At 34.7% G+C, this 20,050-nt stretch overlaps 2 protein-coding genes and 1 long non-coding RNA gene across 4 annotated transcripts; 1 reads left to right on the forward strand and 2 right to left on the reverse strand.

The window, feature by feature from the left end:
- Positions 1–247: 247 nt before the first annotated feature.
- Positions 248–3,928, forward strand: LOC112796052 (uncharacterized). 2 transcript variants are annotated; one of them, XR_011880887.1, is made up of 10 exons: positions 248–788; positions 984–1,052; positions 1,198–1,297; positions 1,661–1,854; positions 1,970–2,130; positions 2,218–2,359; positions 2,473–2,562; positions 2,991–3,064; positions 3,541–3,636; positions 3,722–3,928. It is a non-coding gene; the product is annotated as an uncharacterized lncRNA (long non-coding RNA). The 2 variants fall into 2 exon arrangements; XR_011880886.1 differs by having other exon boundaries at positions 2,243–2,359; positions 3,518–3,636.
- Positions 3,929–13,023: 9,095 nt separating this feature from the next.
- Positions 13,024–15,849, reverse strand: LOC112796054 (ras-related protein RABB1c). The gene is made up of 6 exons (XM_025838308.3): positions 15,583–15,849; positions 14,762–14,901; positions 14,300–14,382; positions 13,793–13,997; positions 13,590–13,658; positions 13,024–13,379 (listed from the first exon to the last, which is right to left on the reverse strand). Exons 1-6 carry the CDS (start codon positions 15,626–15,628, stop codon positions 13,287–13,289), a joined length of 636 nt encoding a protein of 211 aa, XP_025694093.1. The 5' UTR covers positions 15,629–15,849; the 3' UTR covers positions 13,024–13,286.
- Positions 15,850–18,575: 2,726 nt separating this feature from the next.
- LOC112794560 (uncharacterized mitochondrial protein AtMg00860-like) lies at positions 18,576–19,959 on the reverse strand. Its single transcript, XM_025836554.1, has 2 exons — positions 19,626–19,959; positions 18,576–18,823 (listed from the first exon to the last, which is right to left on the reverse strand). Exons 1-2 carry the CDS (start codon positions 19,957–19,959, stop codon positions 18,576–18,578), a joined length of 582 nt encoding a protein of 193 aa, XP_025692339.1.
- Positions 19,960–20,050: the final 91 nt, after the last annotated feature.

Genomic DNA, 20,050 nt, shown 5'->3' on the forward strand with positions numbered 1-20,050 from the left:
CAAATATACAAAAGCAATTATTATAAAGCTAATATCTTAACTTTTATAAGAGTTATCTTTAAATTTATTTTAAACTTTATTTTTTAAGTGTTGCCTAAAATTTTTAATGCCTCTTTTAAAAAATAAATTTTATCTTTAATACATATTTTAACTTTAATTATCATTTTCTATCAATTTAAAAATAAAACAAATTCAACTTAATAACAAAAAAATAATAAAACACAGAGTTAATTAAGATTAGAAAATCAGAGAAGACCACATAAAGAGGATTAGCGTTCTCTATTGCACGGAAAAAAGATAAGAGAGGAGGAAAAAATGCACGATGAGGGGAGAGAGACAGAGAGTGATGAAGAGAAGAAAAGAAAAGGAGAACTGCCATCAAATGAGGAAGAAGAGAAAGAAGGAGAAGAAGACGACGGAGAGAGAAGTTGCCACCGCCACTTTCTTCACCTACAGCACCGTCTCTGCCTTGCGCTGTTGTTGTTGTTTCTACCTTGCGCTGCCAGTCCGCCACTGCTATAATCCCTCTTCTCTGCTCGGCTTCGTCGTGTTTCTCATTGCTCGAGCTCGCGCCTTGTTCTACTCTGCTCCGTCGCATTTTTCTGCTCGCGCCGTTCTAAAACCTCTGCTTTGCTCCGCGTTCTGAAACCTTTTCTCTGCTCCGCCGTGGTGCCGTGCTCTATCCTCTCAGGCAAATCGATAACTCTCCGCCATTCACCTCTTTCACTCAAGCCTCTCGCCTCAGCCTCGGTCCTCAGGCATCTCTTCCTCCATCGTCGTCATTGAAGGCTTGTAGATTGATTTTACATACTACTTGATTAATTTAGTTGAATTGTTGAATTAATTACAATAGTTCTAGTATACATCTCTCTCTCTCTCTCTCTCTCTCTCTCTCTCTCTCTCTCTCTCCACGCACATCTCTTTCAGTTTAATTGATTGAAGAAGCTCACATAATCCTTTTCTTCTTTTCATTGTTTTTGCAGTTTCGAGTTCGATCATGTCGAAGGACAAAGACTTTACCGATTTGTCGCTCACCTTCAAATACCTCTTAGGTTTGATTTAAATTGTTGTTTCTTTTTCGAGTAATCACAATTTAGCAATTTTATGTGATTTTAGTTTAATTGTTGTTTCTTAGGTTTGTATTTTGTTGTTCTGTTTTGTGTTTGGGAGTGCTTAGTTGCCAATCTTTGAACACAGGCATCTTATGTCTCTGTATTTTCCTCTGAAGATTATCAATGAAGTGTTACTAATGGTGAGCTTCAAAAAAAGATGAATGATGAAAAAAAAAGATTACAAGGTGCTGCACTTGCTCTATTCTGTTTATTTTTAAGAACTTTGTCTTACTCCTCTAAAAAATTAGTGGTTTGAGTTATGTACAGTTTATTTATCAATAAAAAGTTTGGAAATGTTGATAGTGCACTAATTATATATAACTAATTCATATGAATTAATTTTTATGGGAGAATCGATTTTTCTATGTTCTTCACAATGCACATTCATGTATGGCATATTTTACTAAGCTGATGAAAAGCTTTTTTTTTAGTTGAATCAAAATGTATTCTTATTTCATTTATTTATGTATTCTTTTCACATTGTGTCAAAATATGGAAGATTGTGCACATTGTTATGGTTATTGAACTTTTGTGTTGGACCATAGCAGCAATCGAACTCTAAAGCCCGTGACCGACTCTGTCCATCTCCGCCGCAAACAAAAGCCCTTACTTGTCTGGTCTGATTTTCATGTAAGAGACAGCATTGCCATATACATTTACAAACCTTATAAAAGAATGAAAATTGATGAAGAAAGGCAGAGGTATCAAGCAATTATAAGAGCCAATTTCTTGCAAACATGAGGTTGATTTTCTCAGTTTCAATCTGATTGATTATGCTAAACTTGTGTCTAGATTTTGGTATCTACTTTTGTTTTATCAAACATGTAATTAGGATCCTTCTTTTTGGTGCATTGCAGCCATGAATTGAGGACACCTATGGCTGCAATAATTGGGCTACTCGACATTCTTATGTCCGACGACTGTCTAATCAACGAACAGTGTGCAACGGTTACTCATATAAGAAAATGCTCGACGGCGCTACTACGGCTTCTTAATAAACATCTTGGATCTTAGCAAGGTGACATAATTATTTTGCTCAAGAACATTCAATTATAAGTTCCTTGAAAAAAATATGCACTTACTTGTTTGGAGAAACTTTCTAAAGATTCATAGAATATAAGTGGAATCAGGAAAGCTAGTTCTAGAAGATGCTGAATTCAACTTGGGAAGGAAACTTGAAAGACTAGTGGATATGTTTTCTGTGCAATGCATGAATCACAATCTAGAGACTATCTTAGACCTATCTGGTTAGTATATAATATGAATTATATTTTAGTATGAATCTAAAATCTTATTTTGGTGACTAGAAATCTCTTCAACAATGATTCTGATGCATCTTGTTAATTGGTTGCCCTTGCAGATGATATGCCAAAGCTAGTTTGCGGTGACTTTGCTAGAGTAGTCCAAAGTTTTGCAAATTTGATCAACAACTCAATTAAATTTACTCCTTGTAAGCCAAAATTTATGTGTTAGTTTTTTTAGACAATTAGTGTTGGTGAAGTTAAGCCATACAATGCAATTTACACCGGACCGCTTGTGGCATGATCTGTTTCCTTCTCAATAGAAAGTATTATTTAGAAACCCCCCTCCTCCCAAGCCTCTTGGCTTTACTTTATAAAGCCCAACATAGTGAAGTAGAAAAGTCTAACTTGTTGATTCTGACTATGACTAACAATTTTTTATTCAAGATCATGTACATTTATGCCTCACAAATTAAGAGAGGTACGTAGTAGGCTGGCAAATTGGCAAGTCTATCAATTATTGAGCCCTTGGTATTATCTTGAAAGCTTTGGACAGATGAAGCTTGGATTACTAATTTACAGATTTTACTGTAATGAATGGGTTTAGGTTATTTATCTATTTCTTCCATGCTGTCAGGTCCTGTCTCCATTAAAGGATGGAATTATTGCAAACTGGGACATTGTTGACAACATATGGGATCATGCCTTCAGGTTGGTATTGATTATCCAATCAGTCTTTGATCTGTGTAGCATAGTTATTAGACTTGAATAGTAGCATGGACAAGGCTTATATGATACAGAGAACCCTCCCACACCCCCTCCCCCCGCCCACCACCAAAATTGTCTTTTTATCCCTTTCTCTGCTCATACCTACCATTAATATTCATTTTGTAGTATGTGGACATGATAATTCTTAGGTTAAGCATGCTAATAAATAACTCATAACAAAGCAGGGAAGAGATTGCTTTATCAGGAGATAGCCAAAATAGTGGAAGAATCCATTTGATAGAGTGCCAAGAGTTTGAAATATGTGTAGCCTAGTGGAAAACTTGTAGAAATAGGAGCTAGCTACTAAGAAAAAGTTGAAACAGGGGTGGGTAGGGGCTTGTATTTGGCAGACCAGCAATTGTGAACTAGCTTTTGACCTTTTGCATATGACCACAGAAGATTGAGAACTTAATTGTTAGGGACAGGGGGCTTTGAAGTTTCTCTATATCGCACCAATCAACAGCTCAAGTATGCTTCACACTTCAAAGGGATAACATCAATGCATCAACGATAGGGTATAACTCTCTCACTAGTACTATATACTCATCTATATCGGGTACATGAATAACAATATACTTTTTTGTTATGTATTATTTGCAGATTTAGCATATGGGACAAGTCAAGCATGGATATAAAATATGCAAGTAAATTGATATTTTTTGGATAAATATTAATTACTATTTTATTATGACAATTATTGTTAGATAAGAATTTTATTATTTTGTTGAAAATTATTGATAAACGTGTATTTGAAATACTAATTAAACTTTTTAATATTTATTTTAATTAGAATTTTATTATTAGTTATTTTGTCTCTTTTATAATTTTTTTCATTGTGCACAAATTTATTTATTAAATAAAATAATTACACATGTATGAACAAAAAATTTTATTGTACATATTATTTTTGTGTATTTTTATTACAAAAATAACTTTTATTTTTACCAAAAAGGCAACCCTTCTATTAGTTGCATATTTTGAATATTAGACAACACTTGTATGGTTGCATATCCAAAAGAAAAAACAACACTTATGTAGGTTGCATATCCAAAAGAAAAGGCAACACTTATATAGGTTGCATATCTAAAAGAAAAGGCAATGCTTTAAAAGGTTGCATATTCATAACTAATAGGCAACACTTCAAAGTATTGCGAATTCAAACTTATAAACAACACGTAAAAGAGTTGCATTTTATTGCAAATAGGCAACATTTTGTAGTAGTGGCCAAAATATAAGAGAAAAGACAACACTGAAAAAGTGTAGTCTCAAACACACATTTGAAGTGTTGTTGTTTTTCAACCAAAGGAAACACTTACCAAGTGTTGCAAGTGTTGCTCTCAAAAGCAACGCTTTTGAAATAAAAAAGTGTTGCCTTGATCTAAGGCAACGGCTGCATATGCAACGCCACCCAAAAACATTGCCTTAGATCCAAAAGTGTTGCCATAGATCAAAAGCAACTTTTTGTCAGCTTTTAGGGAACACTTTTTAAAAATTGCCTCAACCTGAAAATGTTGTAGTGATGATTTTAAAAGCATGTGCCGTAACTCATTGCATATTCACATATAATTTCTCATAAATTTAGGGATAAGAAAAGAATTAAACGGAAATAAATGTTCTCAATTTTTTTATTCAATTGATGTTATCAAATGTGATTTTATATTATTTAATATTTTTTTATGTATTTTTTTCTTTAGTTTCATTTAAAAATTATATAATAAGATATTATACTTTACAATAATTATTGAAAAAATTTTGAGAGAATCAATTTTTTATTTGAACATGTATAGTATATATAAGAAAAGGGTTAATGATCAAATTAGTCTCCCTAAAGATTGTACGATTGTTATTTTTGTCCTTGAAATTTTTTTTTAATCAAATTAGTTCTCAAAAGATTTGACATCAATCACATTTGTCCTTCCGTTTATAGGCTCACAGATTTTGTTAACGACAATATACGTGGACTGTTAAGTGACACCTAAGCAAGTCCAAAACAATTGCAAGAATCCCTATTACTAAAGTAACTCTCCCATTTCCCTTCTCCCTTTCATTTTCACTTACACTTCTCACCCAAAACCAACGAAGAGTCACCGAAACAGAGTGAGAAGAAGAAGCTGCTCTGATCAGCCGTGGAAGCAATAATTAGCGATGTCGTTCACATTGTGATCGCTCCTCCTCATCGCGGTCTGAAGGCCACCAGTCTTCTGCGGTGGTAGGCGCCGTCTCCGGTGAGAGGTAAGTTCTCTTGCGTGGCGAGTTCCTTCTCTATTTTTTTGTATGAATGTGTGGTATCATGTTCGTTGATTTTGAATGTTGGTTGATTTTGGGTTAGGGTTTTTGTGCTGGGAGTAGTTGTTGTTAGGGTTTTGCAATGGTTCAAACGTTTTGTATGTTGAAAAAATTTGGATGCTCTGTTTTGATATGGCCGAATACAATGTGTGTGGATAGATGAAAATTTTTATTTTTAGTTCATGTAAAAGGCAGGGTTTAGTGAAATGGTGTTCATTTTAGATTGAAGTAGTGATTAGAATTTTGTTGCTGAAACATAAATAAATTGTACAAAAAAATAAAAATAATGAAAAACAGAGTGCATTCTCATGATTCACTGTTGCTATTTTTAATTTGTAGATGGAAAATCATCCAATGACATTTGTTTTCCATCATGGTGGAAAGTTTAAGAATGACGAAAGTGGATCAAAAATTTATGAACCAGACAATACAAAGGTGTTAGCGGGAGTTGAAGGGGATACGCTAGATGTTTTTTTTGTAAAGGAATATTATAAGGAGTTAGGATATTCAAAGGTGGACGGTTGTTGCTGGAAAGTGCCCAGAATGTCGCTTGAAGTGGGGTTGAGGAAGTTAGAAGTAAATGCTGATTTGTTGAAAATGGTGAAGGATTGTAGAAGGAATCACAATTCGATCAACATTTATTTTGTGCATAGAGTCTCAGAGCCACACATAGTGGAGTGTATGAGTGAGGATGATGATGTGTTAGTTATATTAGAGACCCAGAGCACTTGTAAACCCAAGGCCACAAAAACTTTCCAGTTGAATAGGAGATACTGTTTAAGGTCCAAATCATAGCCACTGTCCCAACCTAAACCACAGCCCATGTCTAGGCCTAACAATACACTACCACAGCCAAAATCCCAGCCCAAAACACAGCCCATGTGTCAGCCCAAATCACAACCCAAATCACAACTCATGTCTCAGCCCAAATCACAATATGAAACACAATTTGTTCTTCACAACCAGCCCTTAAAATCTTCATCTCAGCCATCAAAGTCTTCTACCCAACCCTTGAATGCTCAGTCCTAACTACTGAAAACTCACAGCTAACCCTCAAGATCTCAGCCTTTCAAAAAATATGTTGTTGGAGATAAAAAAAGAACCAGTGAAGGAAACCAATGTGACAAGGACTGGTAGAGTTGTTATCCCAGCTCCATTTCAGGAGGATTTGGGAGATGGATATGAGAGTTCTAGTGATAGTGATAGTGGGGTTGTTACTGCCAAGAATTCAGGTTCAAAGAAATATGGAAACAAAGAGAAGTCAAGGCCTGCATCTCATAGATCCACTGATAAGGCAATTGATACGGATGACTCTAGTTATGAGGATATTGAAGATGATTAGATATCGGATTCAGGTGACATGCAATGAACTTTGTTACATTATTTATAGTGTTATGTTACAAATTTTATTTTTGAAACCGATTAGTAAATATCTTTTGTTATCAAATTTTCAGGATAAAAAAGATATGTGTAGAGTCTAATAGTGAATCTGATTGTGGATCCTGGCACCCAGAAGATATGAATCAAGCATTGGATTTTGATGAGGAGTACTGTGCGGTTTATCCACCGTATAACGAAAAAGCCAGGTTCGGAGAGCTGAAGCTTGAGGTAGGTATGATCTTCAAGACAAAGCGTGAATTTATGAATGCCACTAGGGACTACACTATACAGTGGAGTAGGAATATTGTTTTCAAGAAGAATGATAATGTGCGGGTTAGGGCTGTTTGTAGGGGAGAAAATTGTCCTTAGGTAGTGTATTGTTCTTTAAAGAAGTTCGATATATCTTGGCAAATTAAAACTTTAGTGGATAAACATACATGTCCTAAGAGTAGGAGTAATAGGGCTGCTACTCAGGAGTGGACTTTGAAAAAGCTTGTTCCTAAACTAAGAAAACACCCTACAATGAAGCACAAAGAGCTGTATGCATGGTATATGAGAAAATGTAGCATACGGCTGAATAGTACATGTATCACTAGGGCATTAAAGAAAGCTAGGAAGGTTGTTGAAGGAGATGAGATTGCACAATATGATCTGATTTGGGATTATGCCCATCAAATGTACACCACTAATCCAGGTTCAACAATTTAGGTTGGAGTGATTCTGATGCTTGAGAGTCCCCCACAGTTTCAAAGATTCTATGTGTGCCTCGACGCTTGTAAGAAAGGATTTAAAGCCGGGTGTAGACCGTTGATCGGATTAGATAGAGCATTTTTGAAGAATCTACATGAGGGACAGATTTTGACTGCATGTGGGCAGGATGCTAATAATCACGTTTACGTGATTGCTATGTGAATTGCTAACGATGGACGCGTATAGAAGAACATACTGCTTCAATATGAATCCAATAAAGGGGCAAATTTATGGGAAAAAACAGATTCGTCAGCACCAGTTCCGCCTCAAGTTAAGATCAAGTCGGGTAGGCCCACAATGAACAGGAGAAAGGACAAAGATGAGCAACCTGTTAGCTCAAAAACATGGATGAAAAGAAAGTATAACCCAATACGGTGCCTGTATTATGGTGAAGTTGGGCACAACAGAAGAACGTGCAAAGTGAAGAAACAAGAGAAAGCTGCTGAACAAGCAAGGCTTATGCAACTTCAACTTGCAGTAGTTGCTGCCCCTGCTGATGCTAATGCTCAACATGCACCCAGGGGAACCCCGATTGATCCTGTTGCTCAAGATCCTACCAATCCGCCAGCAGCAACTTCAAACGCACCAACTGAAATGATTCTTGACCAATCGGACGGGTTCCGGTTATACCAAAATTTCAACCTTTATCTATTCTCAGCCAAGTATGATACCTTATTTGTAATCTATCTTTTATTATAAATTATAATGTTCCATAATGTGAATATGATTAGTGAATTGACTTTAGAGGAATGCTAGGGGGCCAGCAATTTTGGTGTTTTGTAACCATCAATTGGCCATCAATAGTATTTTTAATGGTGTGAGATTACATCTAATTGTATCTAATGGTGGGAGATCTATCACTTTTGTTTTGATGGTTAAGTGCTGGCCAAAAAATACAAAAATTGCTGGCCCTCTAGACTTTTTCTTGACTTTATCCTTCATGATGATAAAATGCAGGACAAAGTAACATCAAGGCCTCTAAAGCTTTATGTTAAAAAAGGAAAAGCAACAACCCTAGCCTCACCACAACCGGCTGCAGCTGCAACAATTCCAGTTTCAGCTGAAACAATCAAGGGCACCAGTTCTGCTACTGCAAAGAAACTTGCTAGCTTAATGATTTTTGTGCCAACTCTCGGATTCAAACACCCAAGGAAGAAAGACAAAGATGTTTGAGTTATGTTGTGTATTAAGGGCTGAATTATGTATGTTGTAAAGGGTTAAGGATTAGAATCTTTATGCATTATAGACATATTGAAGTATTTCGTACAACCTTGTTCATATTTTGGTATAGCCCAAAATTAGGTAACTTATGCTTAATATTATGAAGAGTTGATTAATAGATTTGGTATTATTGTGAAGACTATGTTTGCATGCTTATATAGACATGCAAATGTTTCGATTTTAATACATATGATTAGACTTAATTTATCTTATGAGTGATTAAGTGTTTATTTTTATTTACTTGTTTTTAAAATTGTGTAAAAATTTGTTAAGCTAATGTCAAAATATGCAGGTTGCATGATTGTTAATGGACATTCAAAAATGTTCAACCTTATTTATTACATTTCACTAATACTGTTAACAAGATCCAACAAAATAACATCACCAATGCTTTTACAAGTTTTTTACTTTTCCACTGATTTGACATAAAGTGCTCCAACCACTAACATAAGCATTATTAATAGGACAAACATGAAAATAAGCAACATCTTAACTACTCTGACTTCAGCTTCCAAACTACCCATTCTCCAACCTAGTTTCACTTTCCAATCTTCATAATCACTTTCAACTTCAAACTCTGCTTCTGCCTCTACCATTTACAACTTCAAAAACTTCATATTCATTATCATCTACCCAACTAAAGTAGGTACAGTAGCTGTCTTTCTGCACATGTCAAGTGAAAATTGAATCTCACATTAATGGTGAAAGGGGGTTTAAGAAACTATGGTTCATACCAATTTAAACTCACCCGATATCTTGGACAAGTGTGAAACAACCTTCCTGAATTTTCTGGTGTTCCAAATTTCTAGATCACAGTTTTTAGCCCACAAAACAGGTTCTATCCATGTTCATCCTCCTTGTTAGAAATAAGAAACTAAACTGGAGGAAGGATTTGTGTATTATTGAGTGTATTCAAGTTGTCTTGAATGATACAATATACACGGGTATTTATAGGGGATAAGAGAATCTTAATAATAAAGACGTAATATTCTATAATAAATATTCAGATATAATAAATAATACTAATTGATCCTAATTGATCTAATTATATTCTAACATCCCCCCTCAAACTCAGGTGGCAACTTGAGTTTGAAACTTATTTAAAACAACGAAATAAAAAGAAAAAAAACTACATAAACTGATAAAACGGGTGCAGACGGAACTACCAGAAGAAAATGCAGATGGAACTGCCGCTAGTCTGAAAGAGCGCAGACGGAATTGCCGCTAGTCTGAAGGAAGCGCAGACGGAATTGCCGCTAGTCTGAAGGAAGCGCAGACGGAACTGCCGCTAGTCTGAAGGAAGCACAGACGGAACTGCCGCTTGTCTGAAGGAAGCGCAGACGGAACTGCCGCTATCTAAAGGAAGTGCAAACAAAACTGCCAGAAAGAAACGCAGACGGAACTGCCACAAGGAAACACAGACGAAACGCAGACGGAACTGCCACAAGAAAACGCAGACGTAATTGCAACAAGAAAACACAAACGGAACTGCCACGAGAGAATGTAGATGGAACTGCCATGAGAGAATGCAGACGGAACTGTTACGAGAGAATGCACATGAAACTGCCACGAGAGAATACAGATGGAACTGCCATGAGAGAACGGAGACAGAACTGCCGAAAGAGAGCGAAAACTATATGATTTCTTCATGAGAATAGGTAAACAGCAGATGACAATGATGTTTGATCATACGACTCGAAAAAAAAACACAAGACAAAAAAAATAGGCTAGTCGGTGAGGTGAAAAAGCATCAAAAGAGTGACAAGAGAGAAAAAAGAACGGCATATAAAAAAAATGCAAAAACTACGGTGATTTCACTGTAAGGAAAACAACCTATCCTCTTCAAGGAGAATACCATGGCTCTGATACCATGTTAGAAACAAGAAACTAAACTGAAGGAAGGATTTGTGTATTATTGAGTGTATTCAAGTTGTCTTGAATGATACAATATACAAGGGTATTTATAGGGGCTAAGAGAATCTTAATAATAAAGACGTAATATTCTATAATAAATATTCAGATATACTAATTGATCCTAATTGATCTAATTATATTCTAACATTCCTTTTTCGCATTGAGGAGCTAGAGCTGAAGCTACCCAGCGATCGCAGTGATAACCCACTACTTCGTCCTCCACCGGCGCTCCGCATCCTGGCTTCTAAACCTGGGTGATGTCTTTGCACCATTGCAACACCAATCCTCAAGATGGATTCATGTTTTCGTTCAATTTGAGGATTAGGGTTTATAAAATGGGGATAGGGACTATTTTGACATAATAAGGTGAATATATCTTATCAGCTTTCAACTGGGTACGTAGCTGTTAACACACCTATTACTTAACGGTCTACGTGTATTGCCGTTAACGGAATCTGTGAGCCCATAAATGGAAGGACCAACGTTATTGATGTCAAATCTTTCGAGAACTAATTTAATTAAAAAAAATTTTGGGAATAAAAATGACGATCGTGCAATCTTTCAAGAGACAATTTAACCGTTAACCTATATAAGAAATAATCCTTAAGATAATAACCACAAAACACCAATTTTATTTTTTCCAAGAAGAAAAAAAATCAATTTAGATATGTCTGGTAAATGTATTAATCTAATTGGCGAAGAGTGTAACTGCGGCTTAAATTGTTGTTGAGAGCATTTATTCCTTGTCATCTAATTCAAGTGTCCAGCTATAAGATTCAACAAGCCACTCAAATCTCTCTATTACGTAGATTTTGATTTCAATTGCCAAATGATTTCCAAAGTAGAAAGAAAAACCAAATAGAATCTGGATAAGTTGACAAACACATGAATGGCATGCTACTTTTACTCACATCAATCATCATCATCATGCAACGTAGGCACAGTTCAATTTATCTTCCAAGTTGTTTTGGAAGGGACAAAGTTTTGCTGTAGAAACAAATTGTTGAGAGCTGAATCCTTTATAGGGTGTTCGGCAAGCCCAGATTATTATCTTTGAAATTATATTATTATAAGGTAGAGTTGGAAATATAGTATCTTCTATTCTCTAAATGAAATAATGTAAATTATTACTTCAGGATTGTGAGGCTTAAATATATCCTATATGCTACATGTACAAGCGTTTTTATAACTAAATCTAATTCTGTTAGCGTAAGTTTAGCAAAAAAAAATGTATGCATGTCATTATTTCTCTTTTTTTCTCTTCTGCAGCACAGAAATTATTGATAAAGCATAGAAAATTATTGATATAGTACAATTTTTTGTATATAGCATAAATTTTTACACATAACACAAACTTATTGATATAATATAAATTTTTTTGCACATAATAGATAAATATTACACATAACACAGGAATTTCTTCACATAATTTATTAGTTAGATGAATCAATGTTTCAAATATGTGATTTCCCAAAATTTATGTGCTGTATACCAAAATTTCTGTACTATGTACTAATATTTATGTGTTATGCATATTTTATTAATTAGATGTCAATATTTTAGACATATGATTTCTCAAAAATTTCTAAGGGCACTATAATTTGTACTGTCCACACAAATCTATGTGTTGTATACCAAAATTCTTGTATACTAAAATTTTTTTCTATGCACCAAAATTTATCTGTTCAAATATTAAAATTTATGTACTTTAGTTTTTTGAATAGATACAAGAGAAGAAGATAAAGACAATAATAATAATAATAATAATAATAATAATAATAATAAAGAAAGATGAAGAAAAGAAAAGAAATTAAACGACAATAAAATGAAGAAGACAATGATATCAGTAGCAACAATAGTGACGGTGGCAACAATAACGACAATTAACATTGAAAAAAGCACATAAATAGGAAGAAAAAGAAGTACGCGATGACTTTGTTAAAAATTTAGTTTTAAAAACGTTTGAACGCCCACTTTTATTGTAAATAACTAAATATATTGTTTTGAACAGTAAGAATTTTGTTTTGAAAGCTCAAGAGACTCTTAGATTCTATCTATCACCAAGTTAACAGAACCACAACCGAGTGGTTTCAGCATGGAATATACAAAAGCATTGTTGAAAGTTATGGAACGGAGTAACTATACTCACATTGATACGATACTTCAAAACAAGAAAGAATTGAATAACTTTGAATATAATCCATACTATTCCATTCCATCCACTACCTTTATCTTGCTTCCATTGCAGATATCACTAGTTTTTCTTCCACTCCAATCTGGATGGAGTTGAATGGAATAAGAACTGCTTAAAATATTCGAAACATAACCTTAATGCAACAAAACTGTGAGAATATTTCAACAGAGCAAATCTATGTAAACTGATTAAGAATGAAGCAACATATAAATCAATTATACACAAAAATAAATACAGAGACAAATGATCGGTTTACGTTGAAGAAACAAATCAAGATTAGAAAGAAAACATTATACAATTAACTAACTTTATCAACGGATGGAGAAACATATATATCTTTCAAATCCAAAGTCAAAGTAAAAGGAAAGTGTGAATACATAAAGGACTACATTGAAGCAAATAAGATGCATGTCCTTCACTTCAACTGCAGCAGGCTCCACCTGCAGCAGAAGGGCCATCCCTGTTGCCAGATGGTCCAGGAATTCCACCATATCCAACTTTTATTCCGTATGACTGCAACACCATGTAATTTTATCAGTGTTGAAACTGTTTATCCTTGAATCAATTTTTGTTTTTGTCCCATGTGTTGAATTGGAACCATTGTTGCAATTGAAGAACAAGCCCTCTAGTCTATAATAATCTAATATCTAATATAATATGAAACTTCCATAAAGGGGATAAGACATGTGGTAAAGTATGTGACAGAACTAAAATGAAACTAACCTCATTCGAAACATCGAAAACCCCATCCTGAATCTTCTTGTATATGGTTGCAGCCGTTTTTATGAATGCCTACAATGGATAAGTTAAATTAAAACCTTCATCTACATAAATAAATATATTCAACATAAGATCCTGCACGTCTTGGAAATCAGCCTTTGAGAGAGAGAGAGAGAGTATGATGTTAGATGATATGATGAAACAACCTCTTCAACATTCTGAGCAGTTTTTGCTGAGGCCTCCATGAATATCAACCCATGCTCCTTTGCAAACTGCTCGCCTTCCTCTGTGCTTACAGCCCGTCTGTGTGCAAGATCACACTTGTTGCCGATTAGCATAATTGTCATATTTGCATTTGCATGCTGCCTTGCATCTTCCAACCAGCTAGCCAAGTGATTAAATGTCTCCCTCCTATTAGTAGAGACAGGTCAGCAACCAGCATCATTGACATTGGCTTACTTCAATTTAACATTTACAACACATACCTCTCAGAAAACGACAAACTTATGCACACCTGAACTCGTTATAAGTCAAGTGATTTACAAATCTTACTTGGCGTGACAGGATACACAATTCATACAATGTCATACAAACATTTGTGAATAAGACAGTTCTCAGAATAAGTTAATTTTATTATACGTAAACAATAACTGTTGGATTAATTGATTTTAGGATCTCATGCATAGATTAAAGAAGTTCAAATCCAAGCATACCTGGTTATATCATAGACAAGTAGTGCACCTGCAGCCCCTCTGTAGTAAGACCTTGTAATAGATCTGAAGGATTCTTGACCAGCCTGAAATATTAAAAGGAAAAATCAGTATCTCAAATTTCTAAGTCATAAAGCTCAAGCAATATAGCATATATTAAAACCTGCACAACCTCTCCAGAGCCAAAAATATATTCTTATGTCTATAGTAATTAGTTTGGAAGAATCACAAATACAAAGCCTATCATCTCCAATTATGTGGTTTTTAACAAATGGATCCATCCATTAGGACACACTACACTGTGCTTGACAACTAGCTAAAGAGTGAAAGTGAAAATGCACCAAAATCCCATAATATAACAGGCCATGGTAACCAAATGCAACGAATTAAAAAATAAATGTTTCACATTATCGTAGATTTTAACTAGTTGGATTTATCAGAAAGTCTGTGAAAAGGCAAACAAACCGTATCCCATATTTGCAACTTGATCGGCTTGTTATCAATTGTGATCATCCTGGCCCCGAATTCAACACCAATAGTCAAGTCATGGACAGGTTGAAAGCGCTTGTCAGTGAATTGAAGTAGAAGACATGACTTCCCAACTCCTATAATAATAAAACAAGAAGGCTACATAAATAACTTCTCTCCATAAATAAACTACTGCTCATAATAATACATGTACACTTTGAACACAATACATATATGAAATGAAAATAAATAGACCACAACTTCAATTAGCTTTATCAATGGTGCTCGATTCATATTAATTGTTTCTAGCAATTAGGATTACAAGTAATGCTGAAGTGCCCATTACAATCTCAAAAGTTTTAACATTTTTTTTCTTAACAAAAAGCTCCATATTATACAAACAATTTTAATGAAGTGACTACTATAATTGCAGTATGAAAAGTTGATTAGTCATTAGAAGCTGTGAACAACTGCAAAAGCATTAATAGTTCATATTTTGGATGTCAATGGTATTGAGGGAAAAATTGGGAACCAGATGGGATCAGCATCAAATCAATTCAGCTACGATATTAATTTTATGCATCAAATAAGATCATAAAAACACAGAGAAACTATAAGCTTAAAAAAAGATCCCAAACGGAAGCTAGGAAAGCGCCACGTGTACAAGAGAATCAAGCATCAAAATTTCTAGAATTCTCAACAATTGAAAAGCTGAACCCCATGGGGTAGTTAAGAAAATTGAACAATTATTGTAATCAATTGATCATAAGATTCATAAAACCTAGAGCATAAAAATCAGGGGAAATAATTGAAATTACCGGTATCACCGATGATGATGTACTTGAAGAGATATGCGTAAGACATAATGCGTCGCGCGAAAACGCTGTGAAGTTTAGATCTTTGCGAATCTCAATATGAGAATAATCAGTGTTGTGAGAGAGATAGCGATGATGAAGAAGAATGGAAAAGGGGGAAAGCGAAAAAATAACGAAAATTAGAATTAGAATTAGAATTAGAAATAAAAACCTAACAGAAAGAGAGAAAGTCAAAATAAGGGTTTTTACTTTTTATAAGGCATAATTATAATTAATAGTAATATAATAATAAATAATATAAATAGAATTTTCCAGCGAAGCAAAAAAACGTTTTCTTCTCCAATAAGTTAATCCTACCTGTCCTTTTTTTTTTGGGTCAGCGCCAGATAATCTTTGCTTCTTTCTCCTAAAATACCATACCACTACCATACGTATTCTTTTGCACCTTTTTTGGGTAAAGAAAAATGAATATTGGGCCTCAAAGCCCAACTCTCTCCTCTTATTCTTTTTCTTTATGCAATTTTTAATTGGTGGATTACATATTTGGGTCACTCTCAAACTCAATTTCTTAATAAGAGTTCTAATACCCAAAAAAAAAATTAGAGAGTTCTCATGTTTTTTAATTCTAGGATTAGGGTAAAGAAAATCAACTGCTTTAAATCACTTACTATACCTCTTATGTGTATTTCAGAATCAGAAGAATCAACAGCTTCAACAGCTCCACCAGAGTTATACATATTTGTTAGATATCAAGAAAATAGGTTGAGCTTAATTCCAATCATCAAAGTAGCTATAGAGAACTTATAATTTATCTAATCTAATGTGTACTATGTGTTCATAATACGTAGCAGAAATAAAAAATTTTTTAAAGATATATTTTGTGCTTAAAGTTTATTCTAATAACATAGATAAAATATAAATATCTTAGTATGCTTTAATAAAAAATTTATTTTTCGATTGTACAAAGATTTTGTGTGCAGAGATACACTGAGACTAATCTTTGTTGTCAACTCTTTGACCAATAAATATTTAATTTAAATTGAGAAAACTCTTTACACATCATAAAATTATGCTTACATATATTTATGTATGTAGAAGTAAAGAAATAAAATTCTTATGTGTATTTTCATTTACTCTTATCATATATATATATATATATATATATATATATATATATATATATATATATATATATATATATATATAGTATGAGATTTGTTATCGATTTTAAATTTGAATCTTATTTTAAATATGAATATTATCTTCTCTTATTTAAAATTGAAATCTTATGAATTATATCATATCACAATTCAATTTAAAACAAAATTGATTAAAATCTTATTTAAAATTCAAATTTAGAAATAAAATAACTAATTATTTTTTATTTTCACTTAATATTCTCAATTATTATATTATTATTATATTCTTAGTGCTAGCAAAAAATATAATAATATTCTATTTGAATTAATATAATTATTTATTTGATTAAATCAAAATAATAATTAAATAATTCATTAGCAAAGATTAAAACACTTGTTAGTGTGTGGCCCCATAAGTTCAACACTAAGCAGATAATAAATTAGTCTTACAAAATTTGCTAATCAAGGTTAGTCTATAATGTTAGCATTCTCAAATTTTAGCATTCAGAATTTTTGGTTTGGTGATAAGAAGAAGCTCAATGATAACACAGAGCCATAACAACAGAATTTCAAGAGAGAGTAAACGTATTAAGAAAAGGTAAACGATCTTTGAATTATATAATAACTATACAATTAACATTTTCACCCTTGTGTATAAACATAATAAGCAAGCTCACCAAGCTAACATAAAAATAGAATTACAATTGATATATGATGGAACAACACAATGACTAATGCAGGATAGTATATAATGTAATGAGTAAGATTGTAGAAGAAGAAGAATTGAATAATTTATTATTACTGAAAGGAAATAGTGGAATAGAAAGCGTGAAAGGTAATTCCCTTTTTGAGTCAGAGATGAACTTCTCAAGAACAATCTCACAATAAGTTCTGTACGTAATAAAGTTGATTCCTCCCCCTCTATAAAATCCTTTTAACTAATTATCCAGCTCAGCCTTGAGAATTAATCCCGTGTTTCGCACTCTTTACTTGCTAACAAAGTCCTTCATTTAAGATGAAATTTTTCTGGTTCTCATTGGTTTGGCCTCTACTATTGGCACTAATCCAATTTCATGAGCTGGCTTAATTTTTTCTATTATAGCTTGATCAACTATTGGGTTGCTTATTGTTGAGCTATCAACTAGCCCACCCTCCAACACAACCTTGTCCTCAAGGTTGACCTCAGGAACAACCTCGTCAACTCCTCCAAGTCTTCCCATGTGGTCTCGTCCCTGGAAACCCCTTCCCAATCCACCAAGACTTGAGTTCACACACCCTCACCCTCATCAGAAGCCATGGAACGATGATCGAGGATGGCGACTGGACGCAGTTACAGCGATGGTGGGAGGTCCGACATCGTGACAAGGCTACCCATGGAATATCGGATGCAAGGCATAGCCGGTCGACAAGGCCAAACGGTATGCTACTTTTCCAATCTTCTGAGTAATCTGGAATCGACTGTATAAACGTTTCTATAATTGTGGGTTAGGGATTTCTGACGATAGGACCAAATTTTCAACAAAATTCAATCCCCAATCTCGAAGCTTTTCTCCCAGCAGTGTTGATTCGCTTGATTCTTCATTTTTTCTTACGCACATTGAAGGGAACAATGCAGTTTTCGATACAGTGCTTCCCGCACCCTCAAAAATTCATCCACGGTAAGTATCGTGGCGGCCCCCAGGCAGTATCCGCGCAGGGTTCTCATCGAAAATTCATAGAGTGCCTCATGTAGTGACATATTAAGGGAGGAGTGGTGAGAGTTGTTGTAACAGAGTTCAACCCACGCGAGAAAAGAGGACCACTGATTCGGGTACGAGTGCATAAAGACTCTGAGATATTGTCCCAATGTGCGATTAACTACCTCAGTCTGACCGCGTCAATCTGTGGATGATAGGCAGTGTTGTAGCTGAGCTGGGTACCACTAAACTTGAACAAAGTTTTCCTGAACTTGCTTAGGAAAATAGGGTCTCTATTCGAAACCATAGTGACCGAAAATCCATGCAACTTGACCACCAAATTGATGAATGCCTTGGCTGCATCCCTTGCTGTAAATCCAGGCTTAAGAGCAGTAAAATATCCCACCTTAGTAAATCCGTCAACCACCACTAGTATCGCAGTATACCCAGTAGATTTCGGTAATTACACAATGAAATTGAGAGAGATCTCCACCCACGGCTGTTCTGGCATTAGAAGTGGTTGTAATAGTCCCCGAAGGCGTACAGGAATATACTTGGTAACTTGACAATCCCAGCATTTTTCAACAAATTTCTAAACAGCAGTTCGCATTTCAGGCCAAAAGAATAAATCTGCCAATAATTTATACATTTTGAGTAGTCCACCATGATCCCCACATACTGAATTCTGAAACTCATGTTGGAGTAATTTGTGTAACCCATTATAGTCAAGAACCTAGAAATTTCTCCGAATAGGTGATGTCCATCCCGTTTCCTAGAATCCATGCTAAGCGTGCCCTCTTTAAGTTGCTGATGTAACTACACCATGGTAGGGTAGTGAGCATTAGTCCTTTTGAGAGAATCTAGCAGATCCATTTGAATCATAGTGATGCTACGGAATACAAATTGAGACTCTGAATCAGGGTGATGGGAGAGAGCAATTAGCGACCTGATTCAATCTGCCAACCTTGTATTCAATATCAAACTCATAACCCAACAACTTTGCCACGTAGTATTATTGCTCTGGTGTCAAAATCACATGTGACATGAGTTATTTTAAACCCTGATGGTCTGTTTTTATAATAAACTTTTCCTAATAAATAGTGGTGCCACTTGGCCACCGCTTGCGTAATTGCATAAAGTTCCTTGATATAAGCCGAATCAAGACTCATTCTTTGGTTCATTTTCTTACTAAAATAGGCTAGGGGATGTCCGTTCTGCGTTAATACTGCACCAATGCCCTTATGGGACGCATCCACCTCTACCGTAAAAGGCATAGAAAAATCTGATAATGCTAGGACTAGGGTATGAATCATGGCAGCCTTCAGCTGCTCGAAGGCTCTATCCGCCTCTTCGCCCCAATAGAAATTATTTTTCTTGAGTAACTCAGTCAAGGGATGAGCAATTTGGGCATAGTTAGCCACAAACTTGCGATAATACCCCATTAATTCAAGAAAGCCCCTAAGCTGTTTGAGAGAATTTGTCTTTGGCCATACTTGAATTGCTTCTATTTTAGATGGGTCAATTTTCACGCCATATGACCCAACGATATGGCCCAAATACTCCATTGTCTTTGACCAAAAAGGCACTTTGATCCCTTAGCGAATAACTGGTGCTAGGATAGGACAGTGAGGATTAGTCCGATATAGTGCAAGTGGT

Source organism: Arachis hypogaea, chromosome 4, assembly GCF_003086295.3.
Source record: "Arachis hypogaea cultivar Tifrunner chromosome 4, arahy.Tifrunner.gnm2.J5K5, whole genome shotgun sequence".
Lineage (NCBI taxonomy): Eukaryota > Viridiplantae > Streptophyta > Magnoliopsida > Fabales > Fabaceae > Arachis > Arachis hypogaea.

Bases quoted from the DNA above. Each gene is read 5' to 3' on its own strand.
- LOC112796054 (XM_025838308.3), bottom strand. From the start codon at position 15,628: ATGTCTTACGCATATCTCTTCAAGTACATCATCATCGGTGATACCG. The intron at 14,902-15,582 runs GTAATTTCAATT...TTATTATTATAG, and splicing joins CATCATCATCGGTGATACCG to GAGTTGGGAAGTCATGTCTT. The intron at 13,659-13,792 runs GTTGTTTCATCA...TATCCATTGTAG, and splicing joins CTGCTCAGAATGTTGAAGAG to GCATTCATAAAAACGGCTGC.
- LOC112794560 (XM_025836554.1), bottom strand. From the start codon at position 19,959: ATGGAGTATTTGGGCCATATCGTTGGGTCATATGGCGTGAAAATTGAC. The intron at 18,824-19,625 runs GTGCAGTATTAA...CTGCGATACTAG, and splicing joins TGCGTCCCATAAGGGCATTG to TGGTGGTTGACGGATTTACT.